At 43.2% G+C, this 22,460-nt stretch overlaps 1 protein-coding gene across 2 annotated transcripts in view; it reads left to right on the forward strand.

The window, feature by feature from the left end:
* ARHGAP25 (Rho GTPase activating protein 25) overlaps positions 2,584-22,460 on the forward strand; it is a 93,206-nt gene continuing 73,329 nt past the window's right edge. Inside the window, exon 1 of one of the 2 annotated variants that reach the window (XM_005686825.3) lies at positions 2,584-3,026. In XM_005686825.3, the coding sequence (XP_005686882.1) occupies positions 2,966-3,026 (61 nt within the window). In that variant the 5' untranslated portion in view covers positions 2,584-2,965. The remainder of the gene's footprint in view (positions 3,027-22,460) is intronic. The other variant, XM_013967851.2, reaches the window with a different exon arrangement.

A 22,460-nucleotide genomic window follows, 5' to 3' on the forward strand; every position in this document is an offset into this window, starting at 1 on the left:
AAACAACTTCCCCATCAGTCACGAGTTTTTCCAAGACTTATAGGAACGTACCCTGAAGAGTAAGGGAAGTTCTCTGCATGTTTTTACATGCTACCTTTAAGATATTTTCAGAGTCCTTGAGTTTAAGGTCTCAGGACTGAAACTTTGGGTGATATCAAGTTCCCTGTCGAGATGCTGCTGGGCTGAGCTCAGGATGGCTATCTGCCTGTGCGCCCTCCCCATGCCCCCTGCAAGTGAGGACAGAAAAAGAATGTTGTTTGGGTTGGGCAGGCAGTCATGCAGAGTGGGGGCTGTGAAATGTGCAGTTGGCTGAGTCAAGTTCAGAGGAATCCAGCACCCCTGGGGTGGTTGGGAGGTGGAAGGTGGCTGAATGAGCCGGGTTGGTGGGATGGATTGGAGTACTGATCAGTTCCTTTTAGTCTCTCCTCCCTTCTTCCCCCTCCCCATCAGGGCTGTGAGTATTTCCTGTCTCACTGACTTTGGACTTGGTCATGTGATATGTGTTGGCCACTGGAATGTGAATAGATATGATAAGAACAGAAGCTTTAAATATGCTCCTGTGGTTCTTCCCTCTTACAGTCTTTTCACTCACAAGAAGGATATGCCTCAGGTCACCCTTGCTCCTTCAGCCTGATTCCCCAAACATACATTTTGGAACAGTTTTGTTTGAGATGGTTATTCATTATATGAGCAGAGATGTGTATGACTGGGGGGTTCAGGGAGCAATTTGGGCTGGAAATCTACACTGGCGGGGTCAGCAGATACATAGCATGCAAGCCTTGAAATGAGCTCACTGAGGTGTGGGTATAGACGGAAAAAAAAGTTCACTGAGTGCGTCCTGGTTTCTTGCAATGTTTAGAATTCAGAGAGATGAGATGGAGTCAGCAAGGATATGGAGATAGGACAGAAAGACAGGCAAACAACCATGCCAGCAAGGAGTCCTGGGGACCAAGTGGAGAGTGGGCCTGGAGCTGGAGAAACTAATCAAATGTGTCCGAAGTGAAATGACAGGCGGAACTGACCAGTGGGTTCAGTGACAGTGATGTCATCAGTGTCCTTGATAAGAATATATTTGGGGGAGTCATGGGATCAAAAGATCAACGAAAGAGATTCAGAAGAGAATAATGACAGATATTTGCAAATACACACAATTCTTATGTAAACTTTGCTCAGAAATGAAGGAGAGAAATAGGACCATAACCAAAGGGGGAAGAAGCGTCAAGAGAGATTGTTTAAAACTACAGGATGAAAAAGAATAAGTTTGAATGCTGGTAGGAACGATCCAAGAGAGAAGAAATGGATGATGCGGCAAAGATGGAAGAGCGGTGACGCAACTCATCCTTTGTAGCCAGGAGAAGGTTGGGTGTGTGAGCCGTCCTGCGTGGAGGTGGGGCCTACAGTGGTGGGAGCTTACAGGCATTCTCCTCCATTGCATCAACTTTCTCAGTGAAACAGGAAGCCAGGTCACCAACAGAGTGAGCACGTGGGAGGCCGAGAAGAAAGTACGGCAGAGTCTTCTAGGAGAGTGGAAGAAGGAATGAACCAAAGGTTTGCAGCTAGTATGCTGGCCAGTAGCAACTCTTGTGAGCCTTCTTACCCATTGCTTTACTAGCCCCTTTACCTTATGGCCTCATTAGTCTTATTACCTACTATCCTTATTAAGCCTCGTGACAGCCCTGTGAAGTAGGTCCTATTGTTCACCTCGTTTACAGATAAGACTATTGAAGTACAGAGTAGTCAAGAAACTTGTCCAAACGCATACAGCTAGAAAGTGGTTGGGCCAGGATTCAAACACAAGCAGTCGGGCTCTGGGCCCAGGTACTTAATCATTAAGTTAGTCCAGCCCAGTTGAACATATGAAAGCTTGTTATGGAACTGAGCTAAATGGAATAAGGATTGAAATATGTTTGTGGTGCACCCACTGTGTGTACTAGGTGCCTTCACAGCTCTGTGCAGTCATGGTTATTATCAACCCATTTTACTGCTAAGGATACTGAGGCCCAGAGAGATTCAGTTGCTTATTAAAAGCTATAGCGCTAAAAAGTGGAAAAACTGAGTTTTGAACCCTTATCAGTCTGATTCCCAAACCCAGAGCCTGTACACAAGGTCAAAGAACCGTTGTAACACCTAAGTGGGTCTACTTAGCTAACGTTGACTTAAATACATCAGAATCCTCCTGACATCAGGTTGAGATGACTTGGAACCTTTACCCAGAGCAGGTGGAGAATTTACTATGTGGGCCTTATAGCAGGAAGAACTCAAAGAGGGTGCCTTTGGGGGAGTGCTGATTGTCTTACTGATCATTTTTGGAAGTGCAGTCTGTTCAGTGAGAAAGGAGGCTTAGAGGTATATGGCCAGAGTCTTCGAATTTTAATCAAACCTATAAGGTTTATAGCCCAACAGCACTTACTCTACTTATATAAGCACTTCTAAAACCTATTCTCTGAAGAAAGAGCTTCAGAGCTCAATGTATCATCTACACTGAACAGCCACCCACTTCCTCAAATGCAAGGAAGCAGACAGTTAAAAAAAAAAAAAAGCCAAGAGGCAGCCGTTGTTTATCACGACCTCGCCTCAGTGAGGCCTGAGATTCTTTTGAACAGGAGCTTTGCTTCCCATGACGCAGAGCGAAGTGTCAACTGGGATATTTCTGGTAATACTGAAAGCCAGAGAAGCAGGGTGTACACTTCACAAGACACCAGCCCCCCGAGGGACCGTGGGAGGGCTTGGGTGCCACCCCCCGTGACAGATGGATGGACCTTTCATCTGAGAAAGGAGAAGATACTTGGGCAGATCAACCTCAAACCCAAGATTGCTTGTGAAGCAATCGTAAAGGGGAAAACACACACACACATACACACACACACACACAAGCTTGAGAGGCAAGAAGACCAAAAAGCCAAGAAGGGCGCGAATTGTGGCAGACTCCCCGCTTCAGCAGCGACTCACCCAGACCAGAAGCAAAATGTCCCTGAAGTTGCCGAGAAACTGGGATTTCAACCTGCGAGGGGAGGCTGGCAAAATAGGTATGGTCAACGTCTTTTTGCTGCTTTTGTGGTTCTTACACTTGAGTTCCCACCATTTGCATGTTGGTCTGCAGGGAGCATAGTCTGCTTAAAAATGGATCTCTGGGCAAAGCTGGGTGTGGGGTGAAATTTGCATTCAGATTGATATATTGGCTCAAAGTCCCCAAGCACCAGGGAAAGGCTTCTTCTTTTTTTTTTTTTTTTTTGGTTTGTTTGGAGGTGGTGGGAATGGAGCTTCTTGGCATGTGGGATCTGGGGTACTTGGCGTGGACTAAGGCTACCGATCTCACAAAACATGGTGAGTTTTTCTCTGTTTATCTTGGAAGGATAATTTCCCTCCTGTTTGGACACATCCATGTATGGGTGGATTTTGACAGAGTCTTGGAAGTGCTTGATCTGTTCTGTTTTGTGAGCCCACTGGGTCGCCAGACTTTCGTGGACTTGGGCTGAAATGGTGTTACTTGTAGTAAAAAGTAAACAGTGTGGACAAAACAGGAACATACAGGCATTTCAAGGTAAAGACACTTTTAATTAAAAAGGACAGAATGGAAGGGAAATCTAGATGAGTTGAAATAGATGCATTCTAGATAAATTAAAGTAAGGGACTCTGGTATGCTTTCTGAGATACTCTGGCCTTTAATTCTGGCCTCTTCTCATTAACAATATTGGTGATATATTGATTTTTTAAAATAAATTGTTATTGAAATACAGGTGATTTATAATGTTGTGTTAGTTTCAAGTGTACAGCAAAATGATTTGGGGGTGTGTATGTGTGTATGCGTGTATTTTTTTTATATCATCTTCCACTATAGGTTATGATAAGGTATTGAGTATACATTTATATCATTTTTTTAGATTCCACATATAACCAATATCATACGATATCTGTCTTCCTTTGGCTTACTTTACTTAGTATGATTATCTCTAGGTCTACCATGTGATCCTTTGATTTTAATCTGTTCCATAATTGTTATCATCAGTTTCTTTATATGGGTTTGTTCTACAATTAAATTGATCATAGTAATTCACCATAGAGCAATTGGGTTGGAAATGATTCCCTGTGTTTTACCCCTATACATGTATAGTGAGATAACGTCCTTGCTACTAGGCATAGACAAGTGTTAAGGTGTTTCTAATGACTTAGGAATGTTCAGTTTGAAACAGGTCTAACTTGAACTTCTAATGATGGTTAATGTGCTACTAAAACAAAGGGTTTGTTGCAAAAAGTAACATATCTGAGTGTTAATGTTACAGGTCTAAGAAAAGATTTGAAAAAAAAACTGAGAGTAATCAGAGAAGCCATTTATCTCGGTAACCAGAGAGGATGAGTGGTCTCTAATCAAGCTGGGAACTATTGCAGGTTGGTTCAGAGAATAAGGAGAGATTTTATATAATCAGAGATTTTTCTCCTAACTACTGTTGATAGCAAGGTACTTGGCTAATGCTCATGCTATTGTATGTCATAAAAATTTGCTTTTAGAAGTAAAATTTCTATAGTTCTGTTCCTTTGAAAGTGTCTTGCTTTTATTTGTGTGGGGTCATTCTACCCTCTCCTCATCTGTGTTTCAGTCTTATTCTCCTTCTGTTTAAAAAATGAGAAATGAGACAATTAATGGTTAAATGATTAATTGATTAAATAATTAAGGGTTTTTTTCAGCATATAGGACATTACCACATTACAGTGCAGGTCTACATACTCTTAGACTTGGGATTAGGTTGCGTAGATTTCATGTGATATCAACCAATGTTTTTTAAACCATGGTCCAGTTAGCCTGTGTCAGAAGTCACCACAAGTGTTAGGTAAAAATACAGATTCCTGAGCATCATCCTGACTTATAAAATCAGAATCTTTGAAGGGATACCCAAGCATCTGCAATTTAATAAGCCCCCAGCCCTCCATCTCACCTCATCAAAAAATCCTGCTGTAGAGGCTGTGGTGTAAGTCAGTGGACTTGGGAAATTGCCATTCATCTTATACAGCATGGTGCTTGGTCCCAGTGGGCACACAGCAAATATTTGTCGACTGAATGAATGATTTAGTATAAGCAGATGATATTGTTTAGTACTATTTAATGAAAATATCAGGCTTCCCTGGTGGATCAGTGGTAAAGAATCCACCTGCCAAATAAGAGATGAGGGTTCAATCCCTGGGTCAGGAAGATCACCTGGAGCAGAAAATGGCAACCCACTCCAGTATCCTTGCCTGGGAAATCCCATAGACAGAGGAACCTGGTGGGTTATAGTCCATGGGGTTGCAAAAAAGTTGGAAATGACTTAGCAACTAAACAACAGTAATAACGAAAAAATCATAATCACAAGATGAAATGCAGAGGAGCCCTTGTCATTATCTATGCCATTTACAAGTTTGTCATCCCAAGGATTGGACTGCAGCCAGAATACTTTTCATGAATATCACATTGGTGAGAATTCAAATCACAAACTGAGCCCTCCGAGGGAGGAGAGTCACTGACTCAGCCACGGGACCTCCGGTTCCCTCTCCAGCATCCTGGGTCCAGGTGTGACTGTAGGAACTGGCTTAAGAATAACCAATGAAGCTCATATCTATTAAGACATGAGCTGAGAGTCATGTCTGGGTGTCAGTGACCTGTAGTTTCTCCAGCCTGGGCTAGTCAGGAGTAGATCAGTTTCTCAAGCTGAACACTACAAATTTTGGGGCTGGTTGACTGTTGTGATGGGGGTTATCCTCTGCATTATAGCAATGGTCCTCAACCTTTTTGGCACCAGGAACTGGTTACATGGGAGAGAGTTTTCCATGGGCTGAGTTGGGGATGGCTTTGGGATGGCTCAAGTGGGTTACATATATTGTCCCCTTTATTTCTATTATTATTACACTGTGATAATGCAGTAATGTGAGCAGTGGGGAGTGGCTATAAACACAGATGAAGCTTCACTCACTCGCTCACCTCCTGATGTGTGACTGGGTTCTTAACCGACTGGTTAAGCCTGGGGGTTGGGGACTGGTATGCTGTCCAGTATGATGACCAATACTGGTCCATGGCCTGGGGTTTGGGGACCCCTGCATTCTAGGATGTTAGTAGCATCCTCGGCCTCTATCCAGTAGATGGTGGTAGCACTTCCCTACCACCACTAGTGTGACAACCATACATATCCCCAGACATTACTAGATGTCTTGGGAAGAGACAGCTCTCCTAGTTGAAAATCACTGAAGCAGATTATCATCAAGAAGGTGTGGTTATCAGGCCCCTTGGATCTGGAATTCAACTACCACCTCATGATTCATTGTCAAGGCACTTTCAAGAGGCTCTTAGTAAGTTATAACTTTGGGGATGGACAGTACCCTAGAAGGATACCAGGTTCAGCACTTGTTTAGGGAAATAGCAAGACACTGATGTGGCCCAGGAAAGGGCCCAGTATCTTTTTGCTGAGTGGCACTTCCAGTTCCCCTAAATCTTATCTTGAGAGTGCTGAGCTGAGGCTTGAATGAAAGTGAAAATTTCCAATGTGAGGGGCAACTCTGTACTTCCATCTCAGAGACTGAGGAGACCCCAGTGAATGGGAGGTGGATGAAAGACCACACCATGGGTCTGGATGTACGGGAGAACCTGACCCAGGCCACCCTGAATCTGATCTATTGGTCTTGGGAGCGAACAGGGGTTTGAGGTAAGGGAAATGCTGAGCCAATGACTTGACTTGAGACGGAGCCAAGAGCACATTTCTTCCTTTGATCCTTTGTCATCTTCAGTTTTAGTCCAACACTTAAAATTGAGACAGCTTTCCGTTGCTTTCTTGCAGTGTTTTATCTTATTCTTTGCAAATATGTTCTATCACTTATTTGTCTTTCTAACAGAATTGTAAGCCCTGAAGGGTGGTTTTAGAATGCAGTGTCCTTTCTTGCACTCTGTCCAAGGGTCTGGCACATCCAACGGATGGAATGTAGGTGCTCTATTGAGAAGGTATTGACCATCGAGGGAAAGCCCCTTCTGCCCTGCGGCTGGAAAGTGCTTAGTTAAAGATGGCTGGGTGAATTTCAGGACTACACTGTATCCATCCAGTTGCAGGCACATCTTACTTTTTTCTCAGGTACCCTAAGCCGAACTAGGGGAGAATGGGCCTTAGAGAGTATATGACTCTGAGATACATTTTTTAAAAGAAGTGACTATGGAGGGCTACTGTTTTCAACTTTCTTTTGTGTGTGGACATATAGTTTTAAAATTTTTATTGGAATATAGTTGCTTTACAATGCTGTGTTACCTTCTATTGTACACCAAAGTGAATGAGCTATACTTTTAAAACAAATTTATTTTTATTTATCTTTTGACTGTGGTAGTATGTGGGATCTTAGTTCCTTCACCTAGGGATCAAAACTGAAGCCCCTTCAGTGGAGAATCTTAACCACTGGGCTGAGAGGAAAGTCGACTCAACTTTTTTTTCTTGCTGAAATTTAATGTTGAGAAAAACTTATTCAGAAACAAAAAGTCATTGTTTTACTCTCCCAAGTAGTAAAGTGAATAATGACAGTAGAGGAGGGTTTTTTCCCCACTTGATAAATCATTATTTTTCTGATATGGAATCTAGTTTTGTCCTTTATAAAATTAGCATAAGGAGAATAAAAATATTTGTTACTTAAGGCCCTGGAACTAGATCAATTTCCAGTGTAAGTTATTATTCTTGTTTAAAGAAGTTAGATTTGAAAGTATAGTTTTAGATAGATAGATGCATAGATAGATAGATTGACAGAGAGAACTGAATATATAAATAAGTCCAAGAATCCATAAAAATGCTTTAAAAAATGAACAAGCAACATGAATAGGCATTTTCCAGAATAGGAATAATGATTCCAATAAATACATAGAAATATGGTTAATCACAGTAATTAGGAAATGTAAATTAAAAGTACAGTGATATACCTAATCTCACCCACCAAAATGGTTAAAATTAAAAAGTCTGACAATACCAAGTATTGTTGAGGACGTGGAGCAATAGGAACTCTCAGACACTAATAACAACTTTCGAAAACAATTTGACATCCCTGGTGGCTCAGAGGTTAAAGCGTCTGCCTCCAATGCGGGAGACCCGGGTTCAGGCCCTGGGTTGGGAAGATCCCTTGGAGAAGGAAATGGCAACCCACCCCAGTATTCTTGTTTGGAGAATCCCATAGACTGAGGAACCTGGTGGGCTGCAGTCCATGGGGTCACAAAGAGTTGGACACGATTGAGTGACTTTACTTACTTTTTACTTACTTACTTAGTGAAACTGATGATATACAAACTCTATGAAGTAGTCATTTCCCTCTGGAGAGTGCCCCCTGGAGAAAATATTGTGTGTATGAACAAGAAGAGAGGTATAGCTGTTCCATAGTGGTATTTCTTGAAATAACAAGGGACAGGAAACAACCAAAGTGCCCATCAATAAAAGAAAAGAAAAATAAACTTTGGTATCTTTATAAAATGAAAATAAATTTATAATAATTTTATAAAATGTAATACTATCCAAGAGCAAAAAACGAATTGTGATGTATTTCAATGAGACTGAATGGCAAAAACTGAATATTAGACAGAAAAAGGAAGTCACAAAATCAGAATGGGGATTCATTTATAAGAAACTTAAAAATTATGTACATCTATGTATGTATATGGCAAAACTATAAGGGAAACAGAGAAACCAAGTAACATAAAGCTCTGGGTGGTTGTTACTTCCGGAGGGAAAAGAGCAGGAAATGCATCTGGAAACTCCAAAGGTACCTAGATGGCTCACTGGTAAAGATCCTGCCTGCTAGTGCAGGAGATGTGAGTTAGATCCCTGGGTGAGAAGAATCCCTGGAGTAGGAAATGGCAACCCCTCCCACTATTCCTGCCTGGGTGATCCCATGGACAGAGGAGCCGGTGTGGAGTCAGACATACTTAGCGACTCAGCAACAACAAAGGCACCTAACTAATCTTAATCGGTAGGCACTCAAGATGGCATTTTATTAATGTGTATAAAATGAACAAAGAAAGAGAGGTGTAAATAAACCCTTGAAAATCTGGAAGGAGGTATACAATTTGTTTATACAGTTGACCCTTGAACAAGGTGGGGGTTAGGGGCACAGGGCCCTCCCTCCCCATTCTGGGCAGTCAGAAATCTGGGTACTGTTATCTCTGCCTCCAGAACAAAGGAATTGATAAATGACTCACCCAAGGAGGCAGGATATTGAAACCAGAAAAGAATCTCCAATTGGACACAAATTTTTTGCTACACTTAGTTAATTTAAAGATCTACAAAGTGAAAACACAGAAACTATATTTATCAAAAAAAAATCACCTATAATTGGACATGCCAAGTTCAAACCCATGTTGTTCAAGGGTCAACCATAGTAGCTAATTATGGGGGAAGGATTTATGGGTGAGGTATATCCACACATATATGTATTACTACGTTATAGGTATTTGCCAGAGTTTCTATAGTGAACAGATATTATTAATAACAACATCATTAAGACTGTGTGGGTGCTCAGTTGTATCTGACTCTTTGCAACCCCATGGAATGCGGGCCTTCAAGCCCCTCTGTCCGTGGGATTTCTCAGTCAGGAATATTAGAGTAGGTTGCCGTTTCTTCCTCCAAGGGATCTTTTCCACCCAGGGATCGAACCCATGTCTCCTGGTGCTCCTGAATTAGCAGGCGGATTCGTAACCACTGAACCACCCAAAACAAATTCCAGTGCTTGGCCAGGCGGGTTGACATGAGGTCTGGCAGGTGGCACAGGCTCTCTGGTGATTTAGAGCCAGCTGCAAAGCCCTCCTCCAGCTGCAGAGGTTGCAACCAGCCAGGACTTACTTATACATGGCCATCTGCAGACTTCCTGGGCCTCTAGCCCTGGGATACAGGGTTTTCTCGGAGCTACATGGTCCCTCTGTGACCAGGCCAGCCTGGTTGAGCTCCCCAGGTTGGAACAACCAAGATCATGTAGCCTGTGGTGACTGGTCTATGTTTGTGGCATTCGGCTCTGGTGAAGGCTTTCTTTATAATTCACTGCCAAACTTCCAAAGTGCTCATCCAGACCAGCCTGGGGTCTGGCCCAAATGTATGGGACTATATGCTGTGGCTGCCTTTGCACACTTCAAGCAGCTCCTGGCCCCTGAGGCATAAGGGGCCGCCCCACAGGCAGGCCTAGTCCAAAGGAGTGTTGATTCCTCAACCCATGACACAAAGGTACTCCTCTCAGGACCCACCCCTGTCTCTGTTCCTTCTTCCAGTAAAAATGTCTCTTCCTATGTAGTCACTGACTTACCTTTAGATACAAATTAATTTTCATGCCTCTTGCTGCTGAGGTCGAGAGACTCCTGACCACTTGGGGAACGGGGGCTGACGTCATCCTAAACAGCAGCAGAGCGAAGACCAACTTGAGTAATGATGGGAAGTAAAAATCTTGTTTTCTGCTCACTTATGGATAAAGTCCTCCTGGCAGACACTAGGCAAGGCTGACTTAGATTCTGACTTGGCTTCTGCATTTTTGTTAGATTGGAGCCAAGTGCCCTTGGATTGGCAGAGGTGAGCTCAGTTGCTCTTGATACATGAAATTCCAAAAATGTGTCTAGCGTGAGACGTGCCTAAACATACATCTAGGCATGGTATATGCAGACGTTAAGTACCTTCCAGGCATGGTCAAGCTGTTGTCTTTGGCTCTCTGTTTATAAAGCATTGGCAGAGAGCATCCTACGGGAGAGCTAGGGAAACTCTGCCCCTTCCCTTCAAAGCTAGAGCGTGGTCCTTTGAGAAAAGGACACTCATTATACGGCAGTTAGAAAGATCCTGTGACTGATTAAGAAGACTAAGTTGGTGATAATGGTCCCACCATACACAAGACAGCTTGAAAGAAAAAAAAGTGTAATCTCTCATGAGGCAGCTCTGTTGTTGATTAACTGGATATGAGAAGGGAGTGTATAAGCAGCTTTTATGAAGCCCCAGCTGTGGCCACAGTAACTGACACCAAAGGGCACTCATAGAGACTCAGGGAAATACCAAAGGGAAAACCAGCGTGGGGGCACAGGCCAGTGGGAGGGATTCTAGCAAGAGTGTGGTATGTAAATTTTGTATAATCCCCAGACAGGAACTGAGATGCAGAAGTTACAAAGAGAGAAGATTTACATTTACATTTCTTGATACTTTACTCATCACCATTATTCTCCTTGAAAACTTGATTTTTCCTTGGAAAATGTTCTAAAAAATCAAAATCATTTTGCAAAAAAATGATGCCCGTATGTCTGGCAAACAAATATGAAGGCAGTCAGTCCTGCTCTCTGCTTTTGCAAGGCTTACAGGCTAGTGGGGCATAGACAATCAATCACAGGACATCAAGACAAGCCCTGTGATGAGAACAGGCATGGGAGCCATAGGAGGGCGCCTAGGAATCTGCATTCTGGCCTTGCCACCTCTCTCCCCATCACTGCCATCCCTTTTCTTTAATATATAGATGCATATGTTCTTCAGTGAGTCCCAGACTTGCCATCCTTCTCACACTGATGTTCCTGTACATGGTCTCTGTTCTTTCAGAGAAGAAAAAAGCTCGATAACTTTGTGTAGCTCCTCCCTGTGGACGGATTACTCCTGCCCACTTGTCTCTTGCAGCACCTGCTTCCCCAGGCAGACACGGACACACTCTAGACCCCCAGTCACATCTTCTGCAGTTCCTGCACCTTCTCATCTGTGTGGAAGCCTGTCTCCTCGGGGCTCCCTTAACCACCACCCGATTCCTGCTCATGCTTTAGCCCTCCCTTGATCTCATTTGACAGACTGACATGTTTCCTCCTTTCTGTAAAGACAGTTGTGAAACTGACTGTGTGTCTTTTTTGTCTTGGTTGCCAGGAAGCTCAGAGCTAAATCGAAACTCTATCATGCTTTAGTCATAGTGTGAACGTCTTGTCCCCTGGGAGTGCCTGAGCCTGCAAATCACTGGAAGGAGAATATAGCAATCCTTTCCCAGCCCATTTAAACAGAGACCCTCACCGCTCTAGAAACTGTAGACTTCCTTTGTGGTGAACTCAGTAAAGGCTCCTGAACATTCAAGATATGATTCAAACCTATTAACTGATCGTTTGGGTTTTAAACAAAGACATTTCTCCTTAATCAGTAATGTGCAACACCAGTGCTCTAGGCCCTCCCTGGAGAGAATTGACTTGGATTGTCTGTAAAAAGTAGCATTGACTGAAGCGTGTCTAAGGGATGAATTGCCCATTGGTTTTTCTTGATAGGAGTGTAGGAGAACAAGAGGGTGTATGTGGAACTGAAGACAGGGCATGAGCTTGGGATGCCTTTTCTGACTTGCAGAAACACTCACTTCATTATTAAACAGAATTAATAATACATATGTTGAGAGGAAGAAATTTCATCCATATAACACAGTAGATGTTTAGCAAACACCTGTTTCCTTTCTTTATAGATAATCTCATTTCTAACCTCAGATCAAATGAGAAGCTGTACTAGGGCTGCCTTCCCTTGGCACCTTCGGTGAGAGGAGCTCACCGAGCTGTGCTTTACTGGCACACCATCGGTTTCGATCACCACCGCAGGTAATGAGTTCTTGAAATCTGCTCCTGATTATTCTGTAACAAGGAGAATAAGAAATGAACAAGGCAGGTAACTCTTAGATGTAATTCTAGGTGAGAAAATTCGCTGAGAATTCAGTGCTTGTACTTTGTCTCCTTTGAGGGATTGACATTCTTCCTCCTTTCTGTTAAGACAGTTGTGAAACTGACTGTATTTCTCTTTTTATCTTGGCTGCCACAAAGCTCAGAGTTAAATTGAAGCTCCATCACAACTTTCACCCATGCAGCTAGCATGCATATTTTCCTTTGTCTTTGATATGAATTTATGTGTTCATGGCAAATGAGTTTTCTATTTGAATACGAAAAACCCATGAAGTCTTTTCTTTTAAGGAGAGAGTGTAAGTATATGCAATCTATCAATATATACCTCCTCAGATATCCTGGGAGCAGATTTCCTACTTATTAGTGGCAACTGGGTATTGTAATTTTTCTAAAACCAGTGTTCAGAGAATATTGGTGCTGAGAATCAATTCTTTTAGTTCATAAATGAAAGCACATTTCTATGATCACTCATATTTTTTCACTACTTATATCAAATCATGGTGTTCAGTACACTAAGACCAAACACTTTAATTTCATTCATTCTTGTAACATTTATTTGCTCACCTTTACATTATAGACCCTTTTAAGGAGCATCCTCAATATCATGCCTAGTGATAGCTGGTTCACTTCCTCCCTGTGCTACTCAGTTCAGTTCAGTCGCTCAGTGGTGTCCAACTCTTTGCGACCCCATGAACTGCAGCACGCCAGGCCTCCCTGTCCATCACCAACTCCCGGAGTCCACCTAAACCCATGTCCATTGTGTCAGTGATGCCATCCAACCGTCTCACACACTGTCCTCCCCTTCTCCTCCTGCCCTCAATCTTTCCCATCATCAAGGTCTTTTCAAATGAGTCAGCTCTCTGCATTAGGTGCTCAAAGTATTGGAGTTTCAGCTTCAACATCAGTTCTTCCAATGAACACCCAGGACTGATCTCCTTTAGGATGGACTGGTTGGATCTCCTTTCAGTCCAAGGGACTCTCAAGAGTCTTCTCCAACACCACAGTTCAAAAGCATCAATTCTTCAGCGCTCAGCCTTCTTTATAGTCCAACTCTCACATCCATACATGGCCACTGGAAAAACCATAGCCTTGACAAGACAGACCTTTTGTTGACAAAGTAATGTCTATGCTTTTTAATATGCTGTCTAGATTGGTCATAACTTTCCTTCCAAAGAGCAAGCGTCTTTTCATTTCATGGCTGCAATCACCATCTACAGTGATTTTGGAGCCCAGAAAAATAAAGTCTGACACTGTTATCCCATCTATTTGCCATGAAGTGATGGGACCAGATGCCATGATCTTCATTTTCTGAATGTTGAGCTTTAAGCCAACTTTTTCACTCTCCACTTCCACTTTCATCAAGAGGTTCTTTAGTTCCTCTTCACTTTCTGCCATTAGGGTGGTGTCATCTGTGTATCAGAGGTCATTGGTATTTCTCCCAGCAATCTTGATTCCAGCTTGTGCTTCTTCCAGCCCAGCATTTCTCATGATGTACTCTGCATATAAGTTAAATAAACAGGGTGACAATATACAGCCTTTACGTACTCCTTTTCCTATTTGGAGTTGTTCCATGTCCAGTTCTAACTGTTGCTTCCTGACCTGTATACAGGTTTCTCAAGAGGCAGGTCAGGTGGTCTGGTATTCCCATCTCTTTCAGAATTTTCCACAGTTCATTGTGATCCACACAGTCAAAGGCTTTGGCATAGTCAATAAAGCAGAAATTGATGTTTTTTTCTGGAACTCTCTTGCTTTTTTGATGATCCAGCGGATGTTGGCAATTTGATCTCTGGTTCCTCTGCCTTTTCTAAAACCAGCTTGAACATCTGGAAGTTCACAGTTCACATATTGCTGAAGCCTGGCTTGGAGAATTTTGAGCATTACTTTACTAGTGTGTGAGATGAGTGCAATTGTGCAGTAGTTTGAGCATTCTTTGGCATTACCTTTCTTTGGGATTGTAATGAAATCTGACCTTCTCCAGTCCTGTGGCCACTGCTGAGTTCTCCAAATTTGCTGGCATATTGAGTGCAGCACTTTCACAGCATCATCTTTTAGGATTTGAAATAGCTCCACTGGAATTCCATCACCTCCACTAGCTTTGTTCGTAGTGATCCACCCCCAAAATGTGTACACACAGATCTTGTTTCCAGATGGGGCTGGTGATACTCTACTGCTGAAACTCTGGCCTATGACTTCTGAACCATCTGTCTGTTTCCTTGTTGGTTTGGGGGTTTCAAAGTGAAAGAGGAAGTGGTACAGTATTATGTGTCTGATGCTTATATAAAAGATTTTTTTTAATATTTACAAGTAATTTTATAAAGTTTACCAAATAAATTTATAACAAACTCTGGACTAGCTACAGTGGCATGAGCCAACTAACATGGCAGTTAGAAAGTTACCTCGGAGTCAGACTGCCTAAATTTGAATACCACTGTCACTTGTTGCTAGTCGTGTGACTTTGGTTCTCACTTTCTTTATCTGTCAAGTGGGCATAGTCACAGTGCTAACCCATATGACTATTGCAACGATTAAAGGAGATGATCTGGGTAAAAATCCTTAGCTTAACAGCAGACAGTGACATGTGTCTCATAAATATCACTTATCATCATCACCATCAAGGGCATTACTACAGTCTAGGTATTCCACTACAACGCCTTTTAGCAGAGTCGTTGGTGAAGGCCACAGCCAGCAATGCTAGAGTCCACGCTGGTTTGTCTTGGTCCATTTTAGTTCTTCTCTATTTTCTTTAGACAAATGGTCTTTGCAACATCTGCTGACCCACTTTCCTGCCCAGTGTTGGTCACCTGGCATGTCTTGTTTCTGACTCCCTTACCTCCAGGCTTTCAATCTGCAATCCTTTTTTAAGACATACAAATTTTATCCAATATGTTTATGTAACGTTGTCATCTTTCCTCTTCTTGCTTTTCTCTCTCTCTCTCCTTTTTTACTGACATTTCTTTCCCAAGTTGGTAAAGAACCTGGGTTGTGATTTTCCTGTAAGGATAAGGAGGAGCTTCTGGTAAGTTGCCTGTAGGATGCCTGCTGTCGAAAGTTCAGTCTCCATGCGGTCGTGATGGGGCCATTCCTCACGCTTCTCTTAACTCTGGGTGGGAAAAGACTGAGTGACTCTGGGTGGTACACCACTTGGAAGAGCTCCTATTGTATTATTGAGAAGCTGTTTCCTCCAGGGCTGCAGGCATCTCCCACATCACACGTCTCTGGCCTCTGATGTGAGCTTGCATCTTGTTTGTTTGGGCCTCACTCGGGTCAATGTTTAATGTCTGTGATCACTTACACGTGAGTTACAGCAGCAGCAGACTAGATTTTCCAGTTCTGTAAGAATCCTGCACATGGCCATCTATTCATTTCCACATCATTATTTTTAGATACAAGTGAAGAAAGAGCAGGACCTTCTAAATGAGATTTCTGTCTTTCTCGGCCTCAATTCTGCTGTTGCAACTGAAGGGTTCTTGTGAGTGTATTCTCCCCTCCCTGTCCTTCTGCATTTTGCTCTGGGCATTTGGTCATTTAGATACAGGAAACCCACTTTGCTGGTAGATGAGGAATCCCACCAGGCATACAACCCAGAGTTATTGGGACCACAGGTACAGGGCACTGTTATCACTGTCAGTCCATTCTTAGCCAGGGCTCTTTGTGCTCTGTCCTGAGACCAGCTTGGGCGCCCCTTGTCTCTGTGTGAGCCATCCTGAGTTCTCCCACTCAGCTAGGGTGACCAGCTGTCCTGACTGGCCTGGAACTCAAGGGGTCCTTGAAATATGAGACACTCAGTATAGAAACCAGAAAAGTCACCCTAGTCACATGCTCTAAGTTTGAGATGTTTTCACAGAAAATTGTCATTATTCTAATAGTCTCTCTATTCATTGAACTGGATTTCCAATGAGGTTGTACAGTTTAAGGTAAAAATAAAGAGAAAGAAACATCTTTAAACCTTGACTTTTTCTTTTTTGGTACTTATGATCAAAAGTCCTTCCAGATTCTTCCTTCAGGCTACCTGAATCTGCCATGCTAACTTCCTCTGTTTTCATGAAATTTTAAATTTCTTGCTCATACTTTCTCTTGAAGAATTAAAAACCACACCTGTCAGTCATGGCAAGGAACGTCTTCCCAGAATGACACAAAAATCCCCCCTTTGTGGAATCTATATCTGGCCCCTGGGTTTGCCATTATACTTTCTGGGTTTTCTTTCAATTCTACCCCTTCTTCCCCACCACTATGACCACCACCCATCTCCCTCTGGAAGCCTTCGTGAAATTGCCCAAGTAAGATTAATCCCCCCTTCTTGTGTGAAACTGTTCCATTTTGCTTCTCTTTTGACGAACACATTTATCAGACACCTACACTGTGCTAGGCTCGGAATGTAAGAAGATAAGAAACACTATGATCCTCACTTTAAGGAAGTCAGGCTCATTGGAGAGACAGGAAAGCAGGGCTCTCCCATCAGAGAGAATCAGAAAGTCATAAATGACGTAAGTGTGATTGTAACATTTAAAAAGCTGACGCAGGGTTTGTTCTGTAACTAAAGTTTCCTAGCCCCAAATGAACCACAGCCCCTAAGTATCTACAAGGGGCAAGTTTTCACTTGTTAATTATAATACGCGCGCGCCCCGCCTCCGCCCCGCAAAAGCCTCCAACTCCAGATGGCTATTTTGACTAAGTGCCAGTAGAGGGCGCCCACAGACAACATAGCTACATTTCCAACAAACTCGGTTTGTTTCCCTGGTTTCTCTCTAGAAAGCCCTGGATTTAACCAGGCTGTGATCATCATAAAGTTGTCCCCATATCTCATTCCTCTGTGGCCTGAAATACCCAGCATTATAACAAAGGCCACCTTTGTATCTTTAGAGATACAAAGTGAGTTCCAGATAATACCTGTTTCTTGAAAGGAATTGCTTGTAGTCCTAAATAAACCATGTCATTCTTTATCACTGTACCCTCTCTGAAGTCTCACTTGCAGGCTTCCCATGTGGAAATGTGATGTGACCACCACATCTTACCTGCCCGGGCCACGCACTCCAGCAATTCCTCCCATTCCATTGGTTCTACCACTTTTCCGCCATCAATCATCCATTATATTCTCTGTAACACAGAAGATTCGGGGATTGCAGAGCTGTTAATCAAACACCCTCAACTCCTCTGCCCTTCCATCTTGCCTTGATAACCACCTGGTAAAACCCTTCCCTATGTTTAAACTCAACAACTGACTTTCTTGGTGCCTGGGGCATCTAATCATTGGTAGGGGAAATCAGGCCACTGAGCTGCCTGGATTTACTTAAAATTTGTGATCGATCATGTTAGGTGGATGTTCAGCCAAGCCAAGAAAGCCTGCTATGCCTACCTATTAAATTTCCTTTCCTGTTTGCGAAAACATTTTTTTCTTTTCTGAATGCTTTAACACCTACTTCCACAGTCACACTCACTTTTACACTTCTTAGAGAAAAGTGTGTGCAACTGATTGAGAACCACCTTGTTTTCCTACCACCAAGTGCTTCTGTCTACCCACATCTACCCCCATCTTCCCCTCAAGAACTTCCCTTTAGATCTGGACATGGGACCCCCATTTGGAGACTTGGATCTTATAGGGTCCTTCTCAGGTCTGGCTCTGTGTTCCTCCTCATAAGACACGGCATCTTCCCACCTGTAGCCTGGGCCCTGCATGCTATCGAGAGCACTTGGGAATGTGAGATTCCTACAAGGATGGCCAGAGCTGTCTTCCTGGGTCCCCCTCAGTGGCTGTTCTGCAGATGGTTGTTGGCAAGGAGGCCCAGAATAGAGCTTGGATGTCTGGGCTGGTGGGTCCACATGCGTGTATGTGAAGCCCCGCACTCTGCTAAATGGAGCTGGGATTGAGAGGAGAAGGGGTGTGGGCTATACGATGTGGGGCCTCTATCTGTATTCTTGCCACACTTTCTCCAAGGTTGGTGGTGGAAACCTGGCCACTTGTCATCTACAGCCAGCCAAGGTAATCACTGGGGACCCCACTCCACTAAGAATGTCCTTGTCAGCATCACTGGTTGTTGGTATCTTGGCCAAGGGTGCATGGCTGTCCTTGTTTCATTCTACTACCCTGCAGCATTAACTGAGTTGGCCATTTCCGCCTTGAAATAATCTCCAGGCTGGCTAGATGCCACACTCGGGGCCTTCCTTACTGCATTAGCCACTCTTTCTGAGTCTTCTTTAATGGAGTCTCCTTCTCCACCAGACACTTAGCTTTGAGATGTTCAAGGCAGAACTGGCTCCATCATTTTAAGGGTCTGGTGCTGAGTGAAAATGTGGAGCCCCTCATTCCCAGTTATGAAGAATTTCAAGATGCTGTACTTGGAGAGTAGTTCAAGTAGGCGCTGATGCAGGTGCTGAGATGTGGGGCCCCGTGCGACCTCGCAGGTTGTGTGTCTGTGAGGCCAGCCCAGGCCTCAAGGACTCACTTCCCTCATCTTCTTCTGTTTATCCATCCTCACTTGTTGGGTGCTCTCATCCCTTCCCATGGCTTTAAATTCCATCTACCCTTTTCTATGTTCACCCTAGTCTTAGACTGCTCACCATCTCCACTTGGATCCCTCTCGGGCTTCGCTCTCCCAGTACGTCCAACACAGACTCCAGAATTCTCTCTCTTCCCATTCCTCCCCACCCTGTTTACCAGGTCTCAATAAAAGACCCCACTTTTCACCAGGTTGCTCAAGCTTCCACCTACAGTCATCTTCCACACATCTTTTTCTCTCCCACCCTGCATCTAACCCATCAGAAAAAATTTTTTTGATTCATTATTGATTTGGGTTCCCCATCTGATTTTTTAAAAATTATTTCTGATACTGTAAACACCATCATTTCTGGCCAAGTCTTCTGCATTTGTTTGCTAACTTCCTGTCTCCCATCCTGTCCTGTACAATTTACACTCTGCACTGTGGCCAGTCTCAATAGTTGTGTTTTTTTTTTTTCTTTTTTCCCCCTTCAATTATTTGCTTTAATATAATGAAGTTGTTATCTAGATGATTTTTTACAACATCAGTCTTGATTTCTCAGAACATTGAATAACTGCCCCCTCAATAGAATTTAAAAGCAGAAATCAACTTGTGGAATGCTTTCTCCAGTATATTTAGAATGAGATTCAAACCAATGAGACCTGCCTATGGAATCTGATCCCACCCATTTTCTCCAACCCACCTGCTGCTTCTCTGCTTCTCTCACATTGCCCTTCAGCCACACTCACTTTCTCGTTCCTTAAACACTTGGAGTTCAAGGTCACCTAGAGGTCTGTCTTGCCACCGTCTCTCTGACATGCCCTTCCCCAGCTCTTACCATGACCTTTTGTCCATTTGACTTCAGTTCAAATAGCCTCTCTCTGAAGATGTCTTTCCTGCCCACAGTATCTAGTATAATAACATCCCCCTACTCCAGTCTCTCTTTATCTCATTACTTTATTTTATTTTCTTTACAGCACTTTAGTACCAGAAATGATATTTATTTGATTTCATTTTATGATCTCCAATTCCTACTCGACTATAAGCGCCTTGAAGGAAGGGCTTTGTCTATTTCCCTCACTTTTAGGGCATTGCTGCCAACAACAGAGCCTGGAATCTAAACAGGTGACCTTGGAGATTTTTGTGGTATATCTGGGGACTGTCCTGTGGCCTGCTAACTTTTCTCCACCCCAGTGAAATTCATGAGTAAAAATAAGATCAATGCATGTTTTTTCTGCTTCCCTTACTAATGTGGAGTAATGGTTTGATTCAGAGAGACGATTCTGAATTTCTTTAAGAGAAGGAAGTAGAACTTTTGGTTTCTGAAGCTATTTTGGAAGAACATGCAGGTGACTGAGCGTCAGCTGTTCTCAAGAGAGGTCAGGACCAAGTCACAGGGTTTAAGCTGCTGAATAGGGTGACAAACTGTGTCCTGGACTGCCTTGGGTAAGTCCACAACCCTCCCAAATTTGTATGAAAAATTTTATGTGCAGATTCTCAAAGGAGTCTATACAAAGGCTAAAATCACTATTTCATGTTTCCAAGCACCAAAAAAAAAAAAAAAAAAAACCCTCAGTAAGGAACCTGGTGATAATTAAACACAATGCAGTGGGCACATGGGTCCGTCCTCTGCCTTGTCCAAGGGTGTTTTCTGGGTGTCGTGTGTAGAGAGTGAAAGGAGAGAAGACTGAGTGGTGGGAAAAGGCCACACGGTTCCCTAGTTCACAGCCTTTCCTGGCCCCACAGCGTTCCTGGCCTGGGGCAATTTGAGGGTGACGACTAACTAGGAAGTTCCTAGAACTGCTTCTTGTTGCTGACCTGCAGGTCCTGGCATCCTGGACCGCATCCCGGTCATGGATGTGTAAGCTGAAGTGGACTGTGGCCACCAGAGGGCAGCACACCCAGCTGCAGCTGGAGCGGATGTGTTGGCCCAGCCAGACCTCTGGAGCACCCTTGGGCAGCTGAGCTGGTTCAAGGCCACCCTGCCATTTCATTAGCTTCAAAATAACGTGGTCTTGTGCTGCAGATGACTGATTTTGGCCCCCACTTGCTATGTTGGGGAGGGGGCTGACTGTACTTTCTGTACACTCACTTGGTCCTTAAACCATAAAGCTCAGGTGGAAAATTACCCTTCATATCCTGATAGCTCTAAGAGAGTAAAACTTGGGACTGACATAAGCAAGCAAAACTTATAAATGTTTGTGGTCAATTATGCAAACAGGGGAACATAAGTTATGGTTCCATTTGTTGTATAGTAGCATAAAAAATGCAAACTGTTCTTCAAGGGCGAAAAAAGAAAGCTTATGAATTCCATTTCAAGGAGAAACCTATTGCTTCTACTTCCAAGGGACTTGAGAAGCACGGTCATTTATCTAATGGTAGGCTTCTAGTGGGTAGGTGTCCTTGTCATCACTTTACAGATACGATCAATAACGTCTTGGGGGATATATTCCCAGCTCCCCCTCTTGGCTTCTAGCCCATCTCCATGGGTGGCCACAGGCTCAGCCTTTGCAGGTCTGCCCTTGGACAGAGCTGACTCAAGCTGCATCTAGCTTGTTCTCTCTCAGCCTGAGGTTCACAGACAATGAGCATTTGCAATAAGACCCTGCAAACTGTAGGGCGCTGAGAGAAAGGTCCTTCAACTCTTAAGAGCTCAAAACTTGCAAAATGTATCTTAATTTCTAATCATCCTGAGCCATGGTCTTTTTCCCCAAATTGCCTTAGTTTTTTAAAATAATTTTCCATCCTAAAAAAACTTTTGCGCACATGCACAAACATACATTATGTATATACATGTGTCTATATCAGGGTTTGTCAACTTCAGCACTGGCCCATTTTGGTCTGGACATATGTTTCCTGGGAGGGCTGCCCTGAACACTGTTGGGTATTTACCAGCATCCCTGGACTTCTCCACCTCATGGCAATAGCAACCCTCCAAGTTGTGACAAACAAAATATCTCTGGACATTGCCAACTATCCCCCGGGGTAAAAACATCCCCCATTAAGAACGATTGATTGATCTAGCTATTGGTTCATGTATGTGTGTTTGTGTGTATATACGTATGTATGTACATATGTGTCTATCTATCCATCTATTATCTATCTATATTAACCAGCTTGATTCAGAGTCTGTTTTTTGCAGCCAAAAAAAAAAAAAAGTCTGGTAAGACAATGATAAAACATGAATCAATTCTGTAAACTGCTCAAATAAGAGCACAGTAAGTTAGCAGCAAAACCAGGCCTGGAAAATCAGGCCTCAGAAACATTACCCAGTGGGACTTCTGCTGCTTGCCACCAGAGAACTCCTTTTAGGGGTCTCTCACCCCCCAGCTTGCCTATCATTGTGCTCTCCCTTG

This window comes from Capra hircus, chromosome 11 (assembly GCF_001704415.2).
Source record: "Capra hircus breed San Clemente chromosome 11, ASM170441v1, whole genome shotgun sequence".
In the NCBI taxonomy this organism is placed as follows: domain Eukaryota; kingdom Metazoa; phylum Chordata; class Mammalia; order Artiodactyla; family Bovidae; genus Capra; species Capra hircus.